The sequence below is a fragment of the Elephas maximus genome, chromosome 3 (assembly GCF_024166365.1).
Source record: "Elephas maximus indicus isolate mEleMax1 chromosome 3, mEleMax1 primary haplotype, whole genome shotgun sequence".
In the NCBI taxonomy this organism is placed as follows: domain Eukaryota; kingdom Metazoa; phylum Chordata; class Mammalia; order Proboscidea; family Elephantidae; genus Elephas; species Elephas maximus.
This window is the reverse complement of record NC_064821.1, coordinates 89,368,086-89,392,304: the sequence shown is the minus strand read 5'-3', so window position 1 is coordinate 89,392,304 and position 24,219 is coordinate 89,368,086. Positions and strand designations below refer to the sequence as shown.

General features: G+C 44.2%; 2 protein-coding genes across 2 annotated transcripts in view; both read right to left on the bottom strand.

The window, feature by feature from the left end:
- The window catches only part of LOC126073060 (cytochrome P450 4B1), a 41,770-nt gene extending 22,001 nt beyond the window's left edge, over positions 1–19,769 (bottom strand). The window contains exons 1-3 of the mRNA XM_049879209.1: positions 19,536–19,769; positions 602–743; positions 373–417 (exon numbers count right to left, since the gene is read on the bottom strand). Of these exons, the coding sequence (XP_049735166.1) occupies positions 373–417; positions 602–743; positions 19,536–19,715 (367 nt within the window). The 5' untranslated portion in view covers positions 19,716–19,769. The remainder of the gene's footprint in view (positions 1–372; positions 418–601; positions 744–19,535) is intronic.
- LOC126073061 (putative 40S ribosomal protein S26-like 1) lies at positions 757–12,676 on the bottom strand. The gene has a single exon (XM_049879211.1). It carries the CDS (start codon positions 7,463–7,465, stop codon positions 7,220–7,222), a length of 246 nt encoding a protein of 81 aa, XP_049735168.1. The 5' UTR covers positions 7,466–12,676; the 3' UTR covers positions 757–7,219.
- Positions 19,770–24,219: the final 4,450 nt, after the last annotated feature.

Genomic DNA, 24,219 nt, shown 5'->3' with positions numbered 1-24,219 from the left:
GTCCTTCCCCTGGCTGGCACCACCCACTAAAAGTTCCTGTAAGACCCAATGCCATCTCTTCCAGGGAGCTATTCATCACACTCACACTTTCTCCAGAGCCCTTGCTCTGACTGTCTAGAGAAAAAGAAGGAACTGTCAATGAAAGGGGCCTCAGCCCTGCTTCCCTACCAGCCAGGACCTCTCCTGCCTGTCCCCTGTCTCCCCTCTGTGCAGAGCTTAGATGGGCACATGGAGACTAGGAGGTCTTGTTAATGGAATAACTGATTGAGTTGGGGCATGGCAGAGAGGAGGAGGGGCAGGGCAGCATCCTGGTCACCCAGCACCAAGAGACAGGAAAAGGAAGGGCAGGGAAGGCAGGTATATCCTACTCACCAATCCACTGGAGAAAGAAGTCATACACATCCGAAGCCTTAGGGTCTGTAGGAGGAGGAGGAGGCTCAGGTCAAGAGGAGACAGAGTGGTTCCCAGAGAAGGCTTCTTTGTAAAGTAGGATTGAATCCTTGCCGACTTTTCCCAGACTTAGGGCACAGACCCCCCTCCCCGCACTAGGCTGTCAGCATCTTTGCTCTTAGGAAGGACCGCCCTCTCCAGGAGTCCTCACCACCACGACTGTACACAGCTTTGACGTAGTCAGGCTCATAGATGTTCAGAAAGCCAAGGAACGGTCCAAGCCAGAGTGGATGGGCATAGGGGAACTGGTGGGCCCAGGACACGGCCTTGTCCAGACTACCCGTCTGCTGGATCTGAAATGGCAACAGAGGCCCAGAACCACTCAGAACCCAGCATCACCAGCCAGGTCCCAGTCCCAGAGCAGGGAAGGGAGGAGGCCACCCAGGCAGGTCCTAGAGGCTTCCTTCCTCCTCCTGTACCCCTACTTTCAGCCAGTGACCCAATCCTCAACATCTCTGGACTCTGTCCCCACCGCAGCCCCACAGCCACAGTTCAAAGTCTAAGCCACACTCTTCTTGCGCCTTCATTAGCTCATCAGGCCCCTAACTGGCCACCTGTTTCCATCAGGCACCCTCCACCAACCCTCTACATTGTACCCAGACAGAACTTTATTTTAAACATTAACACTCTTTTATTATAAAGGTAATACTTGGTTATTGTACAATATAGATGTCACCTGGATTCTACCCCTGTGAGTCATTCAACACATCTTTATTGAGGACCTACTAGGTGCAGGACCCTGTTCTAGACACCTCAGGGGAATGAGACAGACATGGCCATGCCCTTTCATTCTATGGGGCAAACGAACAATTAACAAGTAAACAAGTAAAATATTGATGGATAGTAGTGGGTGCTAAGAAGGAAATAAACACAAGGCTATGATAGAGAATAACAGGTAGGACCTCCTTAGATAGGTGGTCAGGGAAGGCTGCTTGTCAGAGATGACATTAAGTTGAAACCGGAAGGTTGATTACAAGCTGGATGAGTAAAGAGTAAGGGAAAGGCATTCCAGGTGAGGCAACAGCAAGCACAAAGGCTCTGGGATAGGAAAAAGCATGACGTCTTCCGGGAGCTGCCACTTGGTGAGACAGTGGTGTAAGGTAAGGTTGGAAAATTATCCAGAAGGTGTTGGGACTCTTTGGGGGGTTTTCTAGGCACATCCACTCACCTAAAGGTGTTTTCTGTAAATGGAATTATACATTAATACTGTTCTGAACCTGCTTTTTTTCATTTAACATATCTTGTCCTTCTTTGCAAATTAGTGCATTTAACTGTCCCCTCAGTAAATATTTTTACTTACAGGCATACCTCGTTTTATTGCACCTCGCTTTATTGTGCTTCACAGATACTGCATTTTTTTTACAAATTGCAAGTTTGTGGCAATCCTGCGTCAAGCAAGTCTGCCAGTGTCACTTTTCTAACAGCATGTGCTCACTTCATGTCTCTATGTCACATTTTGGTAATTCTCACAATATTTCAAACTTTTCGTTATTATTATATCTGCTATGGTGATCACCACCAGGGATCCCACCATCAAGTACTTGTAGTTCATTCATGGTTCTTCCCAATTCATATGTAATTTACCAACCAGAGATCATTTCTGCCATAAGCAACATTGACTATCAATACAGTTGACATTCTGCAGTATCAAGTTTCCAGGGGAAAAAGAGTTAGAGATTGTAACTCGAGTTCAGTTTTCCACGTGACAGAGAACAGGGATTGGTTAATCTTTTGCCCACAAGTTAAGTATCTAGGGCATGTACAGAGCACATTCTCTAGTGCAGTTTGGGGCATTTAGGGATAGGATGGGGCAGGAGATGTGGGGAAGAGGCTTGGAGGATGATGTACTGGGGAAAGGTAGGCTTTAAGAGGAGGGAACTATGAGCTGAGGGCTTACTTTGAGCAGGATCCAGTGTTAGATCCTTTCATGCATTATCCCAGTTAAGGGCCTTCAATGCCACACAGCCTCAGCTAATAACACCTATCACACACACTTCCTGTATGATTTACTTCAACGTCAAAGAAACCCAAAAAGTAGGTATAATTATAATCTATAAATTATGCCCAATTTATAGATTAGAAGATCAAGATTCAGAGACCTTAAGGAGTTTCCCCAAATTCATACAGCCAGAAAATGGGAAAATCAAGATTTAAACCCAGGTTTGTCAGACTTCAAAGACTGTGGGCAACACAGGCACACCTCAGAGATATTGTGGGTTTGGTTCCAGACCACCACAATAAAGAGAGTCACATGAATTATTTGGTTTCCTGGTGCATATAAAAGTTATGTTTATAGTATACTGTAGTCTATTAAGTGTGCAATAGCATTATGTCTGAAAAAACAATGTACGTACCTTAATTAAAAAATATTTGATTGCTAAAAAATGCTAACCATCGTTTGAGCCTTCAGTGAATTGTAATCTTTTTGCTGGTAGAGGGTCTTGCCTTGATGTTGATGGCTACTGACTGATCAGGGTAGGGTTGCTGAAGTTTAGGGTAGCTATGTATGGCATTTTCTTAAAATAATACAACACTGAAGTTTTCTGCATTGATTGCCTCTTCCTTTCATGAAAGATTTCTCTGTAGCATGTGATGCTGTTTGATAGCATTTTACTCACAGTAGAACTTCTTTCAAAATTGGAATCAACCCTCTCAAACCCTGCTGCTGCTTTATCAACTAAGTTTATGTAATATCCTAAATCCTTTGTTGTGATTTCAACATGTTCATAGTATTTTCATCAGAAGTAGATCCCATCTCAAGAAACTACTTTCTTTGCTTGTCCATAAGGAGCAACTCCTCATTCCTTAAAATTTTATCATGAGATTGCAGCAATTCAGGCACATCTTCAGGCTCCACTTTTAATTCTAATTGTCTTGCTATTTCCGCCATATCTGTAGTTACTGCCTCCCCTGAAGTTTTGAACCCCTCAAAGTCATCTTTGAGGGTTGGAATCAACTTCTTCCAAATTCCTGTTAACGATGATATTTCGACCTCCTCTCATGAATCATGAATATTCTTAATGGCAACTAGAATGGTGCATCCTTTCCAGAGATTTCCAATTTACTTTGCCCAGATCCATCAGAGAAATCACTATCTACGGCAGCTATAGCCTTATGAAATGTATTTCTTAAATAATCAGACTTGAAAGTAGAAATTACTCCTTGATCCATGGGCTGCAGAACGCGTGTTGTGCTAGCAGGAACGAAAACAACATTAATCTCCTCGTACATCTCCATAAGAGCTCTTGGGTCACCAGGTACATTGTCAACGAGCAGTAATATTTTGAAAGGAATCTTTTTTTCTGAGCCATAGGTCTCAACAGTGGGCTTGAAATATTCAGCAAACCATGTTGTAAACAAATGTGCTGTCATTCAGGCTTTGTTGTTCCATTGATAGAGCACAGGCAGCGTAAATTTAGCCTAATCCTTAAGGGTCCTAGGATTTTCAGAATGATGAGCATTAGGGCTTCAACTTAAATTCCCCAGCCGCATTATACCCTAACAAGAGAATCAGCACATCCTTTGAAGCTTCAAAGCTAAGCATTGACTTCTCTTTCCTAGCTATGAAAGTCCTGGATGGCATCTTCTTCCAATATAAGGCTGTTGCATTTACATTAAAACTCTGTTGTTTAGTGTAGCCGCCTTCATCAGTTGTCTCAGCCAGATTTTCTGGACAACTTGCTGCAACTTCTACATCAGCACTTGCTGCTTTACTTGGAACTTTTATGTTATGGAGGCGGCTTCTTTCCTTAACCTCATGCACCAACCCCTGCTAGCTTCAGGCTTTTCTTCTGTAGCTTCCTCACCTCTCTCAGGCTTCAGAGAATTGAAGAGAGTTAGGGCCTTGCTCTGGGTTAGGCTTTGGCTTAAGGGTATGTCATGACTGGTTTGATTTTCTATCCAGACTGCTAAAACTTTCTCCATATCGGCAACAAGGCTGTTTCGCTTTCTTATCATTTGTATGTTCACTGGAGCAGCACTTTTAATTTCCTTCAAGAACTTTTCCCCCTGGAAACCTGATACTGCAGAATGTCAACTGCATTGCTAGACAATGTTGCTTATGGCAGAAATGATCTCTGGTTGGTAAATTACATATGAATTGGCAAGAACCATGAATGAACTACAAGTACTTGATGGTGGGATCCCTGGTGGTGCAACAGTTAAGCATTCAGTTGCTAATCAAAAGATTCGTGGTTCAAATCCACCCAGTGGCTCCATGGGAGAAATACCTGGTGATCTGCTTCTGTAAAGATTACAGCCAAGAAAACCCTGTAGGGCAGTTCTGCTCTGTTACATGGGGTTGCTATGAGTTGGAATCAATTTGACAGCACCCAACAACAACCTGATAGGAACAACATGCTTTGGGCTTCCCTGAGTGCAATGACTCTTGTACTGTGCACGACTTTTGCAGGAACCTTGGGACTGTTAGTAGATATGAGGGTTCTGTGGGGTATGGTGATTCTTAGACAAGGTAGGCCCCATACCCACTGATGCCGATCTCATCTCCTTGCACTTGGCTGTTCCCCAAGAAGATGGATCACTGATGGCCAGGTGGACTGTTGCAAGGAACACCTTATGCAGCCTTGCTGGCAAGCTGTGGTTTCTGTCCATAACCTTCTGTGTAGACTAATGCTAATTAACTATGCTTTCTTTCTTTTCTTTTTTTTTTTATGGTAGTCTTGTGAGTCTGAATGCCTAGAACTGAGATGATCTCCTGGGGTGCGGCGCCATCTTTGTACTTTGGCTTATACCATTCCTTCTGTCTTAGTCATCTAGTGCTGCTATAACAAAAATACCACAAGTGGATGGCTTTAACAAACAGAAGTTTATTTCCTCACAATAAAGTAGGCTAAAAGTCCAAATTCAGGGTGTCAGCTCCAGGGGAAGGCTTTCTCTCCATCAGCCTTTTCATCAATATTTCCCTGACTAGGAACTTCTCCGCACAGGGACCCCAGGTTCAAAGGATGCGCTATGCTTCCTGCACTGCCTTTTTGGTGGTATGAGGTCTCCCCTCTCTGCTCACTTCCATTTCCTTTTTATCTCTTGAGAGATAAGAGGTGGTGCAGGCCACACTCCAAGGAAACTCCCTTTATATTGGATCAGGTATGTGGCCTGGGTAAGGGTATTACTACCCCACAGTCACAAAATGGAGGACAAACACACAATACTGGGAACCATGGCCTAACCAGGTTGACTCATATTTTGGGGGGACAGAATTCAACTCATGACACCTTCCTCTTGGCACAACCTATACCCAAGAATACTTGTCAGACACCTGTATAGTTGATAGTGGGATCCCTGGTGGTGCAACGGTTAAGCGTTCGGTTGCTAATCAAAAGATTCGTGGTTCAAATCCACCCAGTGGCTCCATGGGAGAAATACCTGGTGATCTGCTTCTGTAAAGATTACAGCCAAGAAAACCCTGTAGGGCAGTTCTACTCTGTTACATGGGGTTGCTATGAGTTGGAATCAACTTGATGGCACCCAACAACAACCTTGCAGAAACCTTGGGACTGTTAGTAGATACGAGGGTTCTGTGGGGTATGGCGATTCTTAGACAAGGTAGGCCCCATACCCACTGATATCGATCCGCCTTGAATGCCCCTATTTAGAAATCTAACTCCCCATCAGCTGAAATCTCTGTCTCTTCTGGGCCTCTCCAGCACTGTTAGTAATTCACTCAGATTCTGCTTTGTGTTAGAATTGCTTGTATTCATGATTAAAAGCAATATTATTACCATTGACATTCAGCGAGCATTTAATATGTACCTGACACTGCATTAAGAGGTCTTCATACATTCTTTGATTTAATCCTCAGGAAACCCTATAAGATAAGCACTGTCATAATTCCCACCTCATGTCGGGTTAGATGAGGAAACTGAGGCTCAGTAGCATGATTAGTTAGGAGCCCTGACTCCATCTCCAGGCGGTGAGTTTCCTGAGTGCAGCAACCACATCTGTGGCATCTCCAGGCCCCCCACAGAGCTCAGCACAGGGCTTCAGACACAGTACGTACTTGATTGTGTGTTGAATAAATAAAATGAATAAATGAGATGAAAAGGAAGGAGCTGAAGAAAGGAGGGGAGACAGGAATCCAAGGTCAAGAAGCAGAAAATGTTGACATGTTGGATTGGCAACCAATGTCACAAAACAATATGTGTATTAATTGTTTAATGAGAAACTAATTTGCTCTGTAAACCTTCATCTAAAGTACAATTTAATAAAAGAAGAAAGAAAGGAGGGGAGAAATCATACCAAGCATCTGGCTAATCTAAACATTGGCCAGAGACAGTCAATCTTATTAGGAACAAGCCCAAAGTCTTGCTCAATTTGGGGATTCATAGAAGGGCCACCACCAACACTTCCCTGTGTGGTAAATAATGTTACAAATTTCTATTTGTTCTTCTCAGCTGGTCCTAGCCTGCCTGCTCTGACTAATGTCCAGATTCACTACTCATTTTCAGATTCTGTCTCTCAACATATTGAACAGAAAGGAAAAGATATGTATTGAGTGCCTAGTATGTGCCGGGTACTACTATGTGAATGATTTCATAGATTGTCTCATGAACCTAATGCTGAAGGAATAATTTCTTCCATTTTACAGAGAGTACCATTCATGTTGAGGTCTACGCTGGCCCTGTTTTGTTTTGTTTTGTTTTGTTAGTATAATTTCCATTTTATTTTCTTCCAGGTTAATTTTTCTTCAGTCTTTAAGGACTCAAAGCCTTACATGGGCTTTGGATGAGGTCATGGGACAGCACCTGCAGGTCTAAATTGGGGTAAGAGGTGTTTGGTCCTTCCAGGCTTCATGAGTACAATTCCTGACCACCTTGTTGTGAATGGCACAATTCACGCAATAACATAGTTTCACGTAGGGCTTGGGAAGCACGTAGGCGTCAAAGACACTCACTTCAGAAATGTCCCTGGCAGCTGCAGCCTCTACTATGTTTGAAATGATAAACTTCTTAATGGCCTTGCCTGTGGGCATGCAGTGGGCACTGTTTGTACAGCACATAGGTTACACATGGCCATGGCCTTTTTTGGCGTGACCACTGTTCCTTCTTTTCTTTGTCATCTTGGAAGTGAGGACCCAAGAGCTGGCCAGGTTTTTTCTCTCTGGAAAGTTCCCTCCCATAGTCCCCACTTACTTATTTAGTCCATATTGTGTCCTCTAGAAGGAAGTCTTGAGAAGCACAGGGTGTCTGATAATACAGCCCCCTGGGCATCCTTCTCTGACCCAGGCCACTACCCTCAATGACCCTGGGGCTTGGACCTGGCTACTCTGGTCTCTAGCCAACCATCTTTGCCTTCTGTGGGGTTCATTTCCTCCCAGGTCCTCTGCAAAGTCCAGTGTAATCTCCCCAAAGACCCCTCCCTCACTGCCTCTGAACTCAGCATTCTAGTCTCCCTTCCCTCCCCAAGATGGCTTGTAAGAGTTTTCACTGCCATTGAGCACACAATGTCAAAAGAGCACAAAGTGATAAGCATCCTCCCCACCCAGTGGTAAGAGAGAACGTTCTGGTGTCCTTAACCCCTTCCCAGCCTCCTTCCTTGCTGGTGTCCCTGGAAGTGCCCCTTCTTCATGTGTCTTATTTTTCCATCTTCCTTCCTGAGCTTTCACCTCCATCCCTCTCATGTCCCAGGAGCCCAGTTGGATAAGGCATTAAGAGCCTAAGTCACAGAGAAACCAGATTAATATAAATTCAGGGTTGGAAGGAGCCTTTAGCTGATTTGGTCATCTGAGCCCCACTCCCTTTCTTGTCAACTATGCTTGGACCCCTCTGCCACATCCTACCAGGGACAGGAGACCCTAACCTCATGCTGACCATGTTCACAGTCTGAACCCACACTTGCCTCCTCACTCCCTTGATTGTCCAGAAAAACCTGATGAGAGTGTAGATGACTCCCCGCAGCCTAGCCCTACTGCTGAGCTGCAGCCTCTCTGAGTGGACTGGGGTGTCCGCTCTCTGGGATGCATGAGGCTTCCTGGCCAGCTCCTCTCTCCTCTGGGTGACAGAACTAAACATCTCAGACCTGTCCTCGGTGCTCTCAAGGTCCGGGTAGGTAATGTTGAAGTGAATCCTAAATGGTCTAATAGTAGCCAGTGGAAGTGGGGCAGCTGGGCAGGAAGGGTAGAAGATAATACCTGTGCAAAGGCACAGAGGCTGGAACGACCATTGTGTGTACAGGAAATTTATTTAACAAAATTTTTTTTTTGAGGTTGAGTATGTGCCAGGCCCTGTGTTATTTGCTTAGCACTTCTTCAGGGGTGAGAGAGGACAGAATGAGGCTGGAAATGGGTAGGGCAGATCATATAGGTTCTTGTAGGCCATGTCACAAGGCTTTACTTTATTCTGAGGGCAATGGAGAACCACTGAAGGAATTTAAGCAAGGGAGTGACAAAGTCAGATCTGTGTTTTAAAAAGATCACTTAGGCTTTAGGGCAGTAAGTAGATTGATTGAGGCCAAAATTGTGATGCTTTCAGGACATGGAAGTCTGGGCTGAGCTTGTTTTTCCTCAGAAGAAAAGAAACAGGGAAAGATTAGGGCATCAACCCTTGGCCTCACCCCCCTCATCCTCACATTTGCACTCCTTATTGACCTCGCCAAGAATAAGCAATAGGTGGCATTGAAAAAAGAAAGTCTTAAATCACCACTCTCTTCTCTGCTCCCCCAGAGTCCGTGTAAGGTCAACATTGCCTAGTTGCACCATACCCCGACTTTGTAGGTAGGAACACTACAACCCAAAGACCAAAGGGAACTGTCCCATGTGAGTCTAGGCAGACCAAGAGCCCTACTGAGACTCTTTCTCCTGCCCCTCCTGTTAAACTTGTCCAAACCATCAGCCAGTTGACCTGAAGCTCAGTTGGCCAGTTTTCAAGAAACCAAGTTCCTGTTTAGCCAGTCCACTGCAAGCCAAAGCTCTCACAGCAGGGGAGGGGAGAGCCCTGATGGAAACAAAAATAAATCTGTTTACAAAATGGTAGTGGGAGTTTATAAAAACAAATAGTTGGGGAGGGGCAAGAAAAGGGATTCCTCCTTCCCCAGCATGTTAGAGCTCCCTCGAGGCAGGTCATGTTGATGTCAAATTCAGAGTACTTGGGTTACCTGGTCTGGAACCTTTACAAAGTGAGAATCTCTTCCCTCAAGAGCCCAAACATCTCACATGAAAGGAAATTACTTTTCAAAACATCCCAACCCATCTTTGGACTGTTCTAACTCTTAAAAAGACTTCTTAGTCACTGAACTGAAAACAACCTGCATGTGACTGTCCCTTATGAGTTCCTGCTCTGCTCTAGGGAACCACACAGGCTCCCACTGCCCAGAGCAGTCATGCAGGGATTGGGAGTTGGGGGTCAGGTCCCTCTGGATCTATGTTGCTCCAGGGTGGCATCCTTAGTGGCCTTGGGTACCCTTATCCTAGTCATCTCCCTGCCCTGGGAACTCCCCATACACACTCAAGATTGTCAGAGCTCAGCATGTCTAGCCAGTGTCAAGGACAGCAAAGCTGTATATTTGAAGCAAAAGGTTTAGGAGCATTTGTCAAGAAAACTCATCCAAAGGTGAGAAGAGGCAGCATTTCTGAAATAACCATTGGTGAAAAAAAATGGATTCAATTTTAAACAATCCCCTTGGGTACTCAGTTATGGGATTGAGCAGCAAGCTATGAGAAGCCTGAAGGGAAGAGATCTAATGGTAAAGATCCCCAGGGAGCAGAGAAGTGACATCCCTGCCACTCTGGTGACAATGAAATGACCTCACTCTTCATCCTCCCTTTCAGAGACAAATGTATTTGCACGTGTACATGTGAACACATGCAAATACACAAGACAGAGAGAAGGCCCTGGGTTGGATTGACATGAGTCACCATGACTATCCTACTCACCAGGTATTGCTAGTTAAGTATATATGGGCCTTGCCTAAAGTCACACGACTAGAATTCATACCCAGGTCTTTTGATTCCAAAGCCCTTGCTCTGTCCCTAACACCTCTCCTATCTTCAACATTCAAAGGTGAACACCAGCCCCAGGAATGATCAAGCCTGAGGGGGAGAGTTGGAGAGCATCTAAACACCTAAGAAGACAAGACAGCAGGGGCCCAAAAGAATGCCCAAGCATCCAGGGAGATGCAGACATTGGTTTTCACCCCTTTTGAGTGGTTTTGCTGCCCAAGTTGGATCCCCAGGAATTCATCACTCATTTAACAAATAAGCATTGAGCACCCACTTTGTGCCAGGTATAGTGTAGTTTCTGGGGATACAATGGTGAACAAGACAAAGTCCTTGCTCTCCCCGAGCTTACATTCTAAGTGGGGAGAAAGGAAATAAACAAGAACCAAATACATCAATAATATAACTTCAGGTAGTGATAAGTCTAGGAAGAAGAACAAAGCAGGAAAAGGATTGGAGGCTGCTACTGTAGAAGGTGATTGAGTGGGTCAGGGAAGGCCTCTCTGAGGTGACTTTTACACAGAGATTGGCAGAAAAGACTTCTGGAAAGTTCTGTAGCACTGGCCACACTCCACTCCTCAAAAATTTTTCTTTCAGAGAGAAATTGACAGCTCCACAATAATGGTAGGAGACTTCAACACACCACACTTGGTAAAGGACAGAACATCTAGAAAGAAACTCAACAAAGATACAGAAGAGCTAAAGGGCACAATCAACCAACTTGACCTCATACACTTATATGGAGCACTTCACCCAACAGATGCAAAGTACACATTGTTTTCCAACACACATGGAATGTTCTCCAGAATAGACCACATCTTAGGCCACACAGCAACCCTCAACAAAATCCAAAACATTGAAATAATACAAAGTATCTTCTCTGACCACAACACCATCAAAGTAGAAATTAACAACAAGAAGAGCAAGAAAAAAAATTCAATTACAAGGAAACTGAATAACACTCTGCTTAAAAACCACTGGGTAATAGAAGAAAAAAAGACACGGAATCAAAAAATTCCTAGAATCAAAAGAGAAGGAAAATACATCATACCAAAATCTTTGGGACACAGCAAAAGCAGTCCTCAGAGGTCAATTTATAGCAATATTGCACACATCAAAAGAAGAAGGGACAAAATCAAAACATTAGCTATACAACTTGAACAAATAGAAAGAGAACAGCAAAAGAGGCCCACAGCCAAAAATAAAGATCAGAGGAGAAATAAATGAAATAAAGAACAGAAAAACAGTAGAAAGAATCAACAAAATCAAAACTTGGTTCTTTGAAAGGATCAACAAAATCGATAAACCCACTGGCCGAACTGACAAAAGAAATTTTGTCAAATTGACAAAAGCACACAAATAACTCAAATAAGAAATGAAATGGGGGACATTACAACAGAACCAACAAAAATAAAAAGAATCATAACAGAGTATTATGAAAAACTATACTCCAACAAATTTGAAAGCCTAGAGGAAATGGACAAATTCCTAGAAACACACTACCTACCCAAGCTAACACAAAATAATGTTGAAAATCTGGACAGACCCATTACAAGAGAAGAGATTGAAAAACTAAAAAGAAAAAAAAAAAAGCTTCCAACAACAACAAAAAAAAGCCCTGGCCCAGATGGCTTCACTGGAGAATTCTACCAAACATTCAGAGAAGAGCTTACACTAGTACTACTCAAACTGTTTCAGAACATAGAAAAGGGAGCAATATTTCTGAATGCATTCTATGAAGCTAGCATAACCCTGATAACAAAACCAGGCAAAGACACCACAAAAAAGAAAATTACAGACCAATATCTCTCGTGAATAAAGGCACAAAAATTCTCAACAAAATTCTAGCCAATAGAATTCAGCATCATATTTGAAAAATGCACCACAACCAAGTAGGATTCATACCAGGTATGCAAGGATTGTTCGACATTAGAAAATCAATCAACGTAATCCACCACATAAATAAAAGGAAAGTAAAGAATCACATGATCATCTCAATAGATGCAGAAGACATTCGACAAAGTCCAACACCCATTCCTGATAAAAAAAAAACTCTCAATAAAATAGGTTAAAAGGGAAATTTCTCAACATAATAAAGGGCATCAATGCAAAACCAATGATCAACATCATTCCCCTTCAGAACAGGAAGAAGACAAGGATGCCCTTTGTCACCACTCCTATTTAACATTGTGCTGGAAGTCCTAATTAGAGCAATAGGGCAAGAAAAAGAAATGAAAGGCATCCAAATTGGCAATGAAGAAGTTAAACTGTCCCTATTTGCAGATAATATGATGCTATGTAGAAAATCCAAAAAGCTCCATGAGAAAACTACTGGAATTAATAGAAAGATTCAACAGAGTAGCAGGATATAAGATAAACATTAAAAATCAGCTGGATTCCTATATACCAATAAATAGAACTATGAAAAGGAAATCAAGAAAACAGTGCCATTTATAACAGTCCCTAAAAAAATAAAATACTTAGGAATAAATCTAACGAAGGATGTAAAAGACCTATACAAAGAAAACTACAAAACACTACTGCAAGAAATCAAAAGAGATCTACATAAATGGAAAAACATACCATGCTCATGGATAGGTAGACTCAACATTCTGAAAATGACAATTCTACCCGAAGATATTTACAAATACAACGCAATCCCAATCCAAATAGCAACAACATTCTTTAAAGAGATGGAAAAACTAATCATTAACTTTATATGGAGAGGAAAGAGGCTCCGGATAAGTAAAGCACTATTGAAGAATAAATTAGACGGACTCGCACTACCTGACGTCAGAACCTACTATACAGCTACTGTAATCAAAACAGACTGGTACTGGTACAACAACAGATACATTGACCAATGGAACAGAATTGAGAACCCAGATGTAAATCCATGCACCTATGGTCACCTGATCTTCAACAACGGCCAAAAGTCCATCAAATGGGGAAAAGGCAGTCTTTTTAACAAATGGTGCTGACAAAACTGAATGTCCATCTGCAAAGAAATGAAACAGGACCTATACTTCACACCATATACAAAAACTAATTCAAAGACCTAAATATAAAGCCAAAAACTATGAAATTCATAGAAGAAAAAATAGGATCAATGCTAGAGGCCCTAATACACGGCACTAACAGGATACAAACCATAACCAGCAGCACATAAACTCCAGAAGATAAGCTAGATAATTAGGATCTTCTAAAAATTAAACACTTATGCTCATCAAAAGACTTCACCAAATGAGTAAAAAGAGAACCTACAGACTTGGGGGGGGGGGTGCAGAATTGGCTGTTACAAATCAGACAAAGCTCTAATCTCTAAAATCTACAAGAAAATCCAACACCTCTACAACAAAAAGACAAATAATCCAATTAAAAAATGGTCAAAGGAAATGAACAGACACTTCTCCAAAGAAGACACTCGAGCGGCCAACAGATACATGAGGAAATGCTTGTGATCACTAGCCATTAGAGAAATGCAAATCAAAATTACAATGAGATACCATCTTGCCCCAGCATTATGGGCACGAATGAAAAAAAACATGAAATAACAAATGTTGGAGAGGCTGCGGGGAGACTGGAATTCTTATGCACTGCTGGTGGGAATGCAAAATGATACAACCATTTTGGAAAATGATACGGCGCTTCCTTAGAAAGCTAGAGATCCAGCAATCCCACTCCTAGGAATATATCCTAGAGAAATAAGAGTCGTCACACTGACAGACATATGCACACCCATGTTCACGGCAGCATTGTTCACGATAGCAAAAATATGGAAACAACCTAGATGCCCATCAACAGATGAATGGATAAACAAACTGTGGTACATACACACAATGGAGTATTAACCAACGATAAAGAACAGCAATGAATCTGTGAAGCATATAACATGGATGAATCTGGAGGGCATTATGCTGAGTGAAATAAGTCAATCACGAAAGGACAAATATTGTATGAGACCGCTACTGTACTGAAAATGTTTACACACAAACAGAAGCAATCTTTGATGGTTACAAGGGATTGGAAAAACACTAAGTAGATGATAGATAAATGGTAACTTTGATGAAGGGTAAGACAGTACATAATACTGGGAAAGCCAGCACAATTTGTACAAGGCAAGGTCATGGAAGCTCCATAGACACATCCAAACTTCCTGAGGGACCGAAATGCTGGGCTGAGGGCTGTGGCGACCGTGGTCTCAGGGAACATCTAGCTCAATTGGCATAACATAGTTAATAAAGAAAATGTTTTAGATTCTACTTTAGTGAGTAATGTCTGGAGTCTTAAAAGCCTGTGTGCGGCCATCTAAGATACTCCACCTGTCTCACCCCTTCGGAAGCAAGGGAGAATGAAGAAAACTGAAGACACAACGCAAAAATTACTCCAAAATACTAAAGGACCACAACCCCCATGGCATCCACCAGACTGAGTCCAGTACAACAAAATGGTGCCCAGCTACCACCACTGACTGTTCTGACAGGAATCACAATAGAGGGTTCTGGACAGAGCTGAAGAAAAATGTAGAACAAACTCAAACTCACAAAAAAACAAGAAGACCATACTTACTGGCCTGACAGACACTAGAGAAACCCTGAGAGTATGGCCCCTGGACACCCTTTCAGTTCACTCCTGAGGTTTACCCTTCAGCCAAAGATTAGACAGGCCCATAAAACAAAAGGAGACTACAAGGGTACACCAGCCCAGGGGCAAAGACTAGGAGGTGTGGGGGGGTGGGAGGGGGGGCAGGGAGACAGGAAGGCTGGTAATAGGGAACTCAGGATCAAGAAGGGAGAGTGTTGACATGTTGTGGAGTTGTTAACCAATGTCATAAAACAATGTTTACTAACTTTATCGAGAAGCTAGTTTGTTCTGTAAACCTCCATCTAAAGTAAAATTTAAAAAAAATTCTCTTTCCTCAACCATTCCCCCCACCCAACACATGACACTCTGCTCAACTTCTCAGAGAAAATAGAGCCTCAGATAAGACATCCCTAAAAGTCAGCCACCAGATCTGAAGAACCACCTGTGCCCATGCCCCAACCTCTCCTGCTACAGTAGAGGAGGTGTCCTAGGCCTGTCCAAGGTTCCAACCTTCCCCTCGGGCGCCTCAATCAGCCCCTCTCCCATATCGCAAACCTCTCCATCCCAACTGGCTCCTCATCATCTGCATTTAAAACATGCTCAAGTCTCTCCTACTTAAAAAAAAAAAAAAAGGAAACAAAAGCTCCCTGGCTTTGCTGCCTCTTCCAGCTAACATCCTATTTTCCTGCTGTCTTCATAACTTAACTTCTTGAAAGAGTTGTCTTGACTGTTGCCACTTCTTCCCACTGTAGCCTTCACCTCTCAACATTGCTTTTGCTAAGGTGAAATCACCCTCCTTGATGTTAAGCTCAGAGACCTCCAGCTACTATGACACAATTGATTTCTCCCTCTTTCTTGAACTCACTCCTAGCTGTCTTGCCACCTGTCCTGATGTCCCCTCTCAGCAGCTCCTCCCCCACCATTTGTCTCAAAAACCTGGTCCTTTGCCTCTTATCATTCTGTACCTTCTCCCTGAAGGCTCTCCTCCACTCCTGTGACTTCCTTTGCCATCCTCCTGCCTGTGATTTCCAAATTCTCTGTTCATCCTTTTCTTGAGCTCCAGGAACATAATTGACCGCTTTCTGGACATTTCTACAGAATGTCCTCTACGCCACTCGGATTCGGTGTTTCCAAACATGAACACATTATATTTATCCCCAAAATCTACTCCTAGTCCTGTGCCTGGGAATGGAACCAACATGTGTCCCAATACCAGCCAGAGCCCTGAAATGGAGTTTTCCCAGTGGTTCATAGCAATACCAAGGAGGATGCCCTTCAAAGGCTGCTCGTCTCTCTGAAGGTCCACCAAGTGGCGTTTACAATGGAATCAGCAAAACAGAGCTAAGACAGCCAGATACAGCATCTCAGGGCAGGAAGTTCCTGCAATGCCTGAGGCCAGACACTCTCCAAATCCCACATCTGAGTTTCCCACATCCAGACACTAACAGGTGTTGCCAGTCCCTGGGCCTCTTCTTTCTGGGTCTCAGATTCCCACATTTTCGCTGTTTGTTTGTTTTGACATAGAAAACAAAGAAACTGATTACAATCCAGTCTTGTGGTTCAAGGGGTCTGTGATGGTTAAGGTTGTGTGTCAACTTGGCTGGGCCACGATTCTCAGTGGTTTGGTAGTCACGATGTAGCTTGGCAGTAGTATAGTATGTAAACACCTCCATGATGAAATCTAATATAATGTGGTCACCTCCATGATGGAACCTGTTGTGAGTAGCCAATCAGTGGAAAGGGAGTTTCCTTGGGAATGTGGCCTGCATCCAATATAGGTGGACCTTCTGGCAAAACACTCTGGATCCTGCAGCTGGTTCCTATTCATCTGACCCCTGGCTCTTGGAACTTGAGCTAGCAGCTTGCCTGCTGATCTCCAACCTTTTAGTTAGCAGCTGAACACATTAATTGTTTACACCACCCGGGGACTCTTTTGATCCTCTTCTAACCCAGCAAGGTAAATATTATTAACTCCATTTTGTTGACAAGGAAAACACAGAGAAGTGAAGTGACTTAAACAGGGCACAGAGAAGACACGTGATCAATATCTGCTAAATGAAAGTGAGGCAGAGTTCAGAACCAAGGCTCTTCACTACACAGCACAAGGCCATGAAGACTGTCCCAGCAATGGGTGGGGCAAGGGAAGAGGCCTCAGCAGTATCAGGATGGCTTTGGGCTCTTTCCTTGGGCTGGAAGATGGTATCCCTACCCCACCCACTCAAACACACTCAGATACATACACAGGTCAGATTTGTCAATCCCTGCAATATGGGCAAAGTGCTCCCTGGGCCTTAGAGTGAGAAGAGGGGAATCTTACAGAAATAGGATAGGCCCAGCCTCAGGGTGATAAATTCTGAAAACTGAGGAGGATTACAGGTAGTTGCTACCAGTTCTTACCCTCATCTGTACATTAGGAAAAATAATCTCCATCCTGCTCTCCCCATTTCTGAGGCTTAGGTGTGGATGAGATAGGGAGCAAAGGTGCCAAGCCCCTGAGGAATGCAGAGATGTTGTGATTGTGAGGGTTCCCCAGGAAACCTTAGTAGTGCCCAAGAGGAACCACCCTTCCAGCTCTTGCCTGCCCTTCCTAGTTCTGAGCAGAAGACCCTTCAGATACCTCTATTGATACCAAAAAGCCAGAGCTAAACGACATACCAGACCCTCTGCACACTCTCAAGATGTTGGGGATGGGGAGCAGTGGGAGAGAAGAGGGCAGCCAGTTCTGACATGATAGAGTGGGTGGAAGGTCTCTCTAAATGCCTTTCATACCACCATGAGGGCCAAACCTCAACCTTCCCATGACCCTCCTTCTGTACTTAGCAATTCTTCTTCCAGTTGCTGTCAAGTTGACTCCAACTCATGGTGACTCTGTATTTATCAGAGTAGAACTATATTTCATCAGATTTTCAGCAGCTGATTTCTCAGAAGTAGATCACCAGGCCTTTCTTTCAAGGTGCGTCTGGGTGGACTCAAACCTCCAACCAAGTGTGTTAAGTATATGCACCACCCAAAATGAAGGAAAAAAAAAAAAAAAAACACCAACTCATTGCCATCGAGTTGATTCTGACTCATAGCTACCCTATAGGACAGAGTTGAACTACCCCATAGGATTTCCAAGGAGCAGCCTGTGGATTCAAACTATTGACCTTTTGGTTAGCAGCCAAGTTCTTAACTACTATGCCATGAAGGCACCATCCAGAGACTCCCAAATCCCTCCTAGTCCCTCCAGTTGTTCACTTCAGTGATGCCTGCTCTGTGCCAAGCTTTGTGCAGGACCCTGAGGGTACAAGGATGAATCAGATCAGATCTCCACACTCCAGAGGTCACTGTCTAGTGGGAAAGATGAACAAGTAAGCAGAAGATGACAACTCAAGGGGACGAGTGCTGAGATAGATACAGAGAAGTAGCTGATACAGAATCCCGTGGTGGAACCCGACCCAGCAGGAAAGGCTATGGTGTCCGTTTTCTCCTTTAGGCCATAAGCTCTTTGAGAACAGGGCCTGGGTCTTATTCATCTCCCCAACCAACCTTTCTTTCCCGAGTGTCCCCAGGATGGGTATGGGTCACTGGACAATTCTGAGAGGGCAGTTATCTGTAAGGGTAAGTATAACCCTGGGCATGTCTCACATAAGGTCAAGCTCATTCCCAGTGTCAACCACGGAGGAGAAGGGATTTCACAGACTAAGAATGAAGAGGGCAGATGCAGCAGAAAGAAGAACAGACTCTCCCTCTCTCTGAGCCTTATCTCTGGCATCTATACCTGGGGTCCCAAACCTGGCTGCAGATCAAAACACTTGGGGAAGTTTTTTAGATTCAGACTCCTAGTTGCAGTCTGCTAAATTAGAATCTCCAGGGCTAGGGGTTCAGGAATCTACTTCGCCCAGTTGATTTCAACGCAGCTGTTCCTGCCCGCTGCTCTAGATCTCCATGATGGTACAGAGATAAGAAATGCCCTTGAGGGCAGTGCTAAGGTGGCCCCCACCACTCTGAGGTAACTGGAAGACAACAGAGCCAGGTTCTGAACCCAGGAAGATGAGTTAGCCCATAGGCATAGCAGGGAAAACCCCACCTTTAGGTGAATCAACAACTTGGACACTCTGGGAGGTCTCTCATGTGACAACACTCATCTCTGCCTTTGTTTACATTTTCTTCCCTGAAAACGGAAATTTTCACACTGCACAGAATAGGACTCTGATTAAGCCCTAAAGATTGCCTAATTCCATCATACAATCCAGATATGTTACCTTTGTGCTATCCTCAATCCTCTAGCAAAGCTTTGTCTGAATCTTGGGTTTCAGGATGATTGGAAGCAGCCTGTGGCCTGTTTGACCCTGTTCTGAAGTACCCCACCACCCTGAGACTAGCTTGGGAGGCAGAGTGAGGGAGAGATCATGCTGGGAAAGCTGAAGGGAAACCATGGCTCCCAGGACAATATTCCCTTCCCCAAGCATAAAGTCTCCCTCCATGGCCCCTGGGGGATAAGGCCTGATTCTCTGAAGGAAGGGAGGCTATTTTGAACAAACCTTCTCCAATCCTTCCTCTCCCCACTTACCTCGAGGGCATGTCCGAAAAGCCAGTGGGTAGTGGGGCCGGGGAAGCAGTCCATAGCCCTGGCCAGCTTCTGCCTCCTCAGCAGTAGGCAGGCAAGCTTGAAGAAGCCTAAGACCAAGATAAGGCCAGAAGCCCACAGGCCTAGGTGGAAGAGGCTCAGGGAGAGTAAGACAGGCACCATGGCTGCAGTGGCAGTCGCCTAGGCTCTGAGCTGGCTCCTGTTGCCCCTGGCTCACCCGTACTCTAGACCCAGCCACCCTGCCAAGCCCCACCCACAGCCACACCCTGTCACCAGCAACAGCTCAGGCTGGGCTGAGAGCCACTAGGTGGTGACACAAACAAAATCAAAGCCAAACTCACAGCAATCAAGTTGACCTTGACCCATAGTGACCCTATAGGACAGGGTAGAACTACCCCATAGGGTTTCTAAGGCTGTAATCTTTACAGAAGCAGGTTGCCACATCTTTCTTCTGCGAAGCCGCTGGTGGGTTCGAATCACTGACCTTTTGGATAGCAGCCAAGCACTTTAACTACTGCACCACCAGGGCTCTTTTGGGGCAGGGACAGTAGCCCCAAAATTGACAGACAACAAACAGAAGAGCCTGGCTGGCTTCTCCCAAAACTCAGGAAAGACAAATCAGGTGAGGGGTTTCAAGGAAACCAGGAATTGGGTGTTCTACCTTGATTCCTTACAGGGGCAAACAGAAGACAATTCTTCACTTAACCATCAACATAATAATGACTGCCTTTTTTTTTTTTAAGTGCCTTGTATGTTCTAGGCACTTTCTACATGCTATCTCATTTAACCCAGATGACAAACAGTTACTCACTCTTTATACCCATTTTCCAGACCATGAAACTAAGTTTCAGCTTGCCTGCGCTCTCTTTCAAGAAAGCTTCCACCTTCAGTGTGGACCCCTGGGAGGATTTGCACTCCTAGGCACAAGATGCTTTGGAATCCTTTGTGTGTGTGTATGTGTGTGTGTGTGTGAGAGAGAGAGAGAGCAATCTTCAGGTACAAGGTTTTAGCCCCAGAAGGGAAATTCTTGGTCAGAAAAGGGCCAACTCCATCCACAGGACCATTGTACAAACTTGACACTTAGGACATGACTTTCAGAGTAATAAGGATGAGATAATCAAACTCATTCTCCCTCCTGGGCTGATGGGGCCACTGAAAGCTCAGAGAGGGTCAGAGAATTGTCCAAAGTCACACAGCAAGGCAGCAGCAGCTCTTAATTCCCCATCCCAGGGCTCTGTTGAAGAAAAACTTGGCACCAGGCCCTAGCCTTGATTGGGGAGAGCCTCCTGTTTCTCCCTTCAGTCTTGGGGCATATCAGTCAGGGTCCCAGCAGGAAATAAAATTCACTGCAAATATTTCAGAGAGATTTGAATGCAAGGCTCCTTTCAGAGGGCTAGGCAGAGTTAAGAAATCAAACAAGGTATGGTGTGGCATTCAGAGACTAGCAACAGTGGGAAACCCATCAACATCCCTAGACTGAAAGGGCAAAAGAAGGCAATAGTGTTCCTGGATTCCCCAGGTGGGGGAGGGGGACAATGCATAGTGGAAGCTGTAGTTTTGGGGACGTAGCTGTTGCTGGAGAAGTACTGCCAGAGCAGGGAATGAGCAGTTAAGAAAAGTCCCAACTTCTCTCTTCTCCCACCCTCCAGTCTCCTACTGGCTTCTCTCAACAGCAAACCCCAGAAGAGGTGACATGACGAGGGAAGCCGGGAGAGTCAGCATACAGGAGAAGGCAGAGAAGAGTGAAGAATGAGTCTGGCATGGAGATGGCAGGGGGAAAATCAGCACACAGGTGGCCTGTAAACTGAGATTTCAGATGTTGACTCAGAGAATGGTAAGGTGCCAACTTGGCCTCCTCATCTTCCTCTGTTGGTGAGACACAATACCCAGCTCTAGACACAGGCAGAGAAGGCAAGAAGACAGTACAATAAAAGGAACTCCAAAAGTGTTCTCCATTGTCTGTCACCTTCCTGAAATTCTAATATTTGTGCTTTACTTCATTGGATCAAAGCGCTGAGGGCCCCATTTAAACTGCAAGTCACCTGGGCAGAGAGTAAAGAACATGATGATGTAGCAGACTTCCATGCTTTAGGGTGAATTTGTTTATCGGCATGGTCCCATTCTGGCAGTGTGATGAAGGGAGTGTTTGGGGAAGAACCTGAGGGAGGTTCCCAACTGATGAAGAAGCTTTGGCTTCTGGCAAAGACCATGTAAGATTCTCCTGGGAAGTAAAGGGGGCTAGCCTAGAAGGTGTTAATTTGGCATAGTGGACATTGGTTGAATGCCTTCCCAACATTCAGTCCCTGCTTCCCCCTTTCAATCAGTACCATGAGTTTCTTAGCTTTGGGGTTCAGTGGGATTGATCTCACCTCAATTTCCAAAATTGCCCCATATTTATTTCAGATAGCCTGCATTCACCTTGTCGAAAGTGATTGATTGTTCAAGAGTATGTACATAGCCAAAGTCAGCCAATCAGGACTGTTGCTGTTTGCCATCAAGTCGATTCCAACTCATGATGACCCATGTGTATCAGAGTAGAACTGTGCTCCATAGGGTTTCCAGTGGCTGATATTTCAGAAGTAGATCACTGGCCCTTTCTTCCAAGGTGCCTCTGAACTTGAACTGCCAATGTTTTACTCAACAGTCAAGCGTGTTACCTATTGCACCACCCAGGGACTGCAATCAGGGCTAATGAGACTCAATGTCCAGTCTTTAACTTAAACTACCTGGAAACAGACTCTCTTCAATATGTTATTTTAACCTGGAAGGATATAATCTCATGAAGAGCCTGACAAGAATGGACCCAACATTGGAACAACTGAACAGAGAAATATACAGAGAGAAATCAAATAGTAGTCATATGGTTTGAAGTCCTGTATCAAGCTTCACTTAAGCTAAGAGTACCTTTGGACATTTTAATTATGTGAACCAATATGAGGCATAGGTCCCCAGGCTGCGCAAAATTCCACTGCAGCTTAGCTCACTGCCTTAGAATCCTGTTTCCTTTGCTTGGTACTCCCCATAATTTTACATTAAAATCTTGGTGATGCAGGAAGTTATATGTAAACCCCTTTGCACCTATGTAGTATGATTAAGAATGTTGCTCATGTAACTCGTATGAACTTTCTACTTGTAAACCCCTTAAAAGTAGCTTTTCCCCTCACCCTCAATGAGTAGTCTTGGCAGCAGCAGCTCCAACTGATTCCTTTCCTTGCACAACAGGATAAAGTTACATCCCTGCCCTCCCGCCTTGGTCTCTCATTTACGGGCCAATATGAGTCATGCCGAACAGAACCTGGGGTTTCCACCGTGCAAAAAATAAATCCCCTTTATTGTTTAAATTCTGTTTAAATTGAGTTTTCTGTTGTTTGAAACTAAAGGACTCCTAACTGATATACTGGGAAAAGCCCAGGAAAGTGGGAAAAGCTTGGCGAAGGTGGGTTGAAACATATTTAAGGAGCTAACCTGGGACACATTGAATAGAATTAGCATGGGATGGGCCAAGTGGGATTAACCTGGTTTATTATGAACAATAATGATAGCCGGGAAGTACAGGAGGCATTCACAGATTAGTTCCACTTGGAATTATTGTCATTGTAGTTGTTAGGTCAGTTTGTAGCAACACTATGTGCAACAGAATGAAACACTGCCGGGTCCTGCACCATTCTCATGATTGTTGTTATGCTCCAGCCCATTGTTGCAGCCACTGTCAATCCATCTCATTGAAGATCTTCCTCTCTTTCACTGATCCTCTACTTTACCAAGTATGATGTCTTTCCCCAAAGTATGTGAGATGAAATCTTGCCACCCTTGCATCTAAGAAGCATTTTGGCTGGACTTTGTCCAAGACAGGTTTGTTCATTCTTTTGGCAGTCCGTGGTATATTTGACATTGTTTGCCAATACCGTAACTCAAAGGCATCAATTCTTCTTCAAGCTTCCTTATTCATTGCCCAGCTTTCCCATGGATATGAGGTGACTGAAAACACCTTGGCTTGGAGTAGGTGCACCTTAGTCCTTAAAGTGAAATCTTTGGTTTTTAACATTTGAAAGAGGTCTTTTGCAGCCATTTTGCCCAATGCAATGCATCTTTTGATTTCTTGACTGCTGCTTCCATGGGTGTTAATTGTGGATCCAAGTAAAATGAAATCCTTGACAACTTCAATCTTTTCTCCGTTTACCACAATGTTGGTTATTGGTCCAGTGGAACTAGCATGCGCAAAACTTCTGTAAGAGGGGAGCGAGCAATGATCTGAGTGCACAGAAAGTAAGGGGCATAGTTTGGGGGAGAAGCAAATATCTGAGATATTATGAAGCATAAACCACAAAAGGGAAGGACTTGTCAGAAAACTGTAGCACTGAAAGCGTGGTTAGCATAGGCCTTTAAGCAGAGGAGTAAGGAGACAACTTTGTCTACTAGGCTGAAGGGAGCCATGAAGGGACGGGGCATTAAGCAGAAGAAAAGAGTGGTCATAAATGTGTTCCAGAAATATTACCCCTTTTATGTGTGTTCAGTGATCCGAGTTGGTGGGGAAGGGGCCTGCCAAAGACCTGGAGACTGGAGAGGATGCCGATGTACTGTCCTGTTGGGAAGTGATAAACCTGGGCGAGAGATCTTAGAGGGAATGCCTCTGGGTTGGTCTGGTGTGGAAAGGAACTTACAGAGT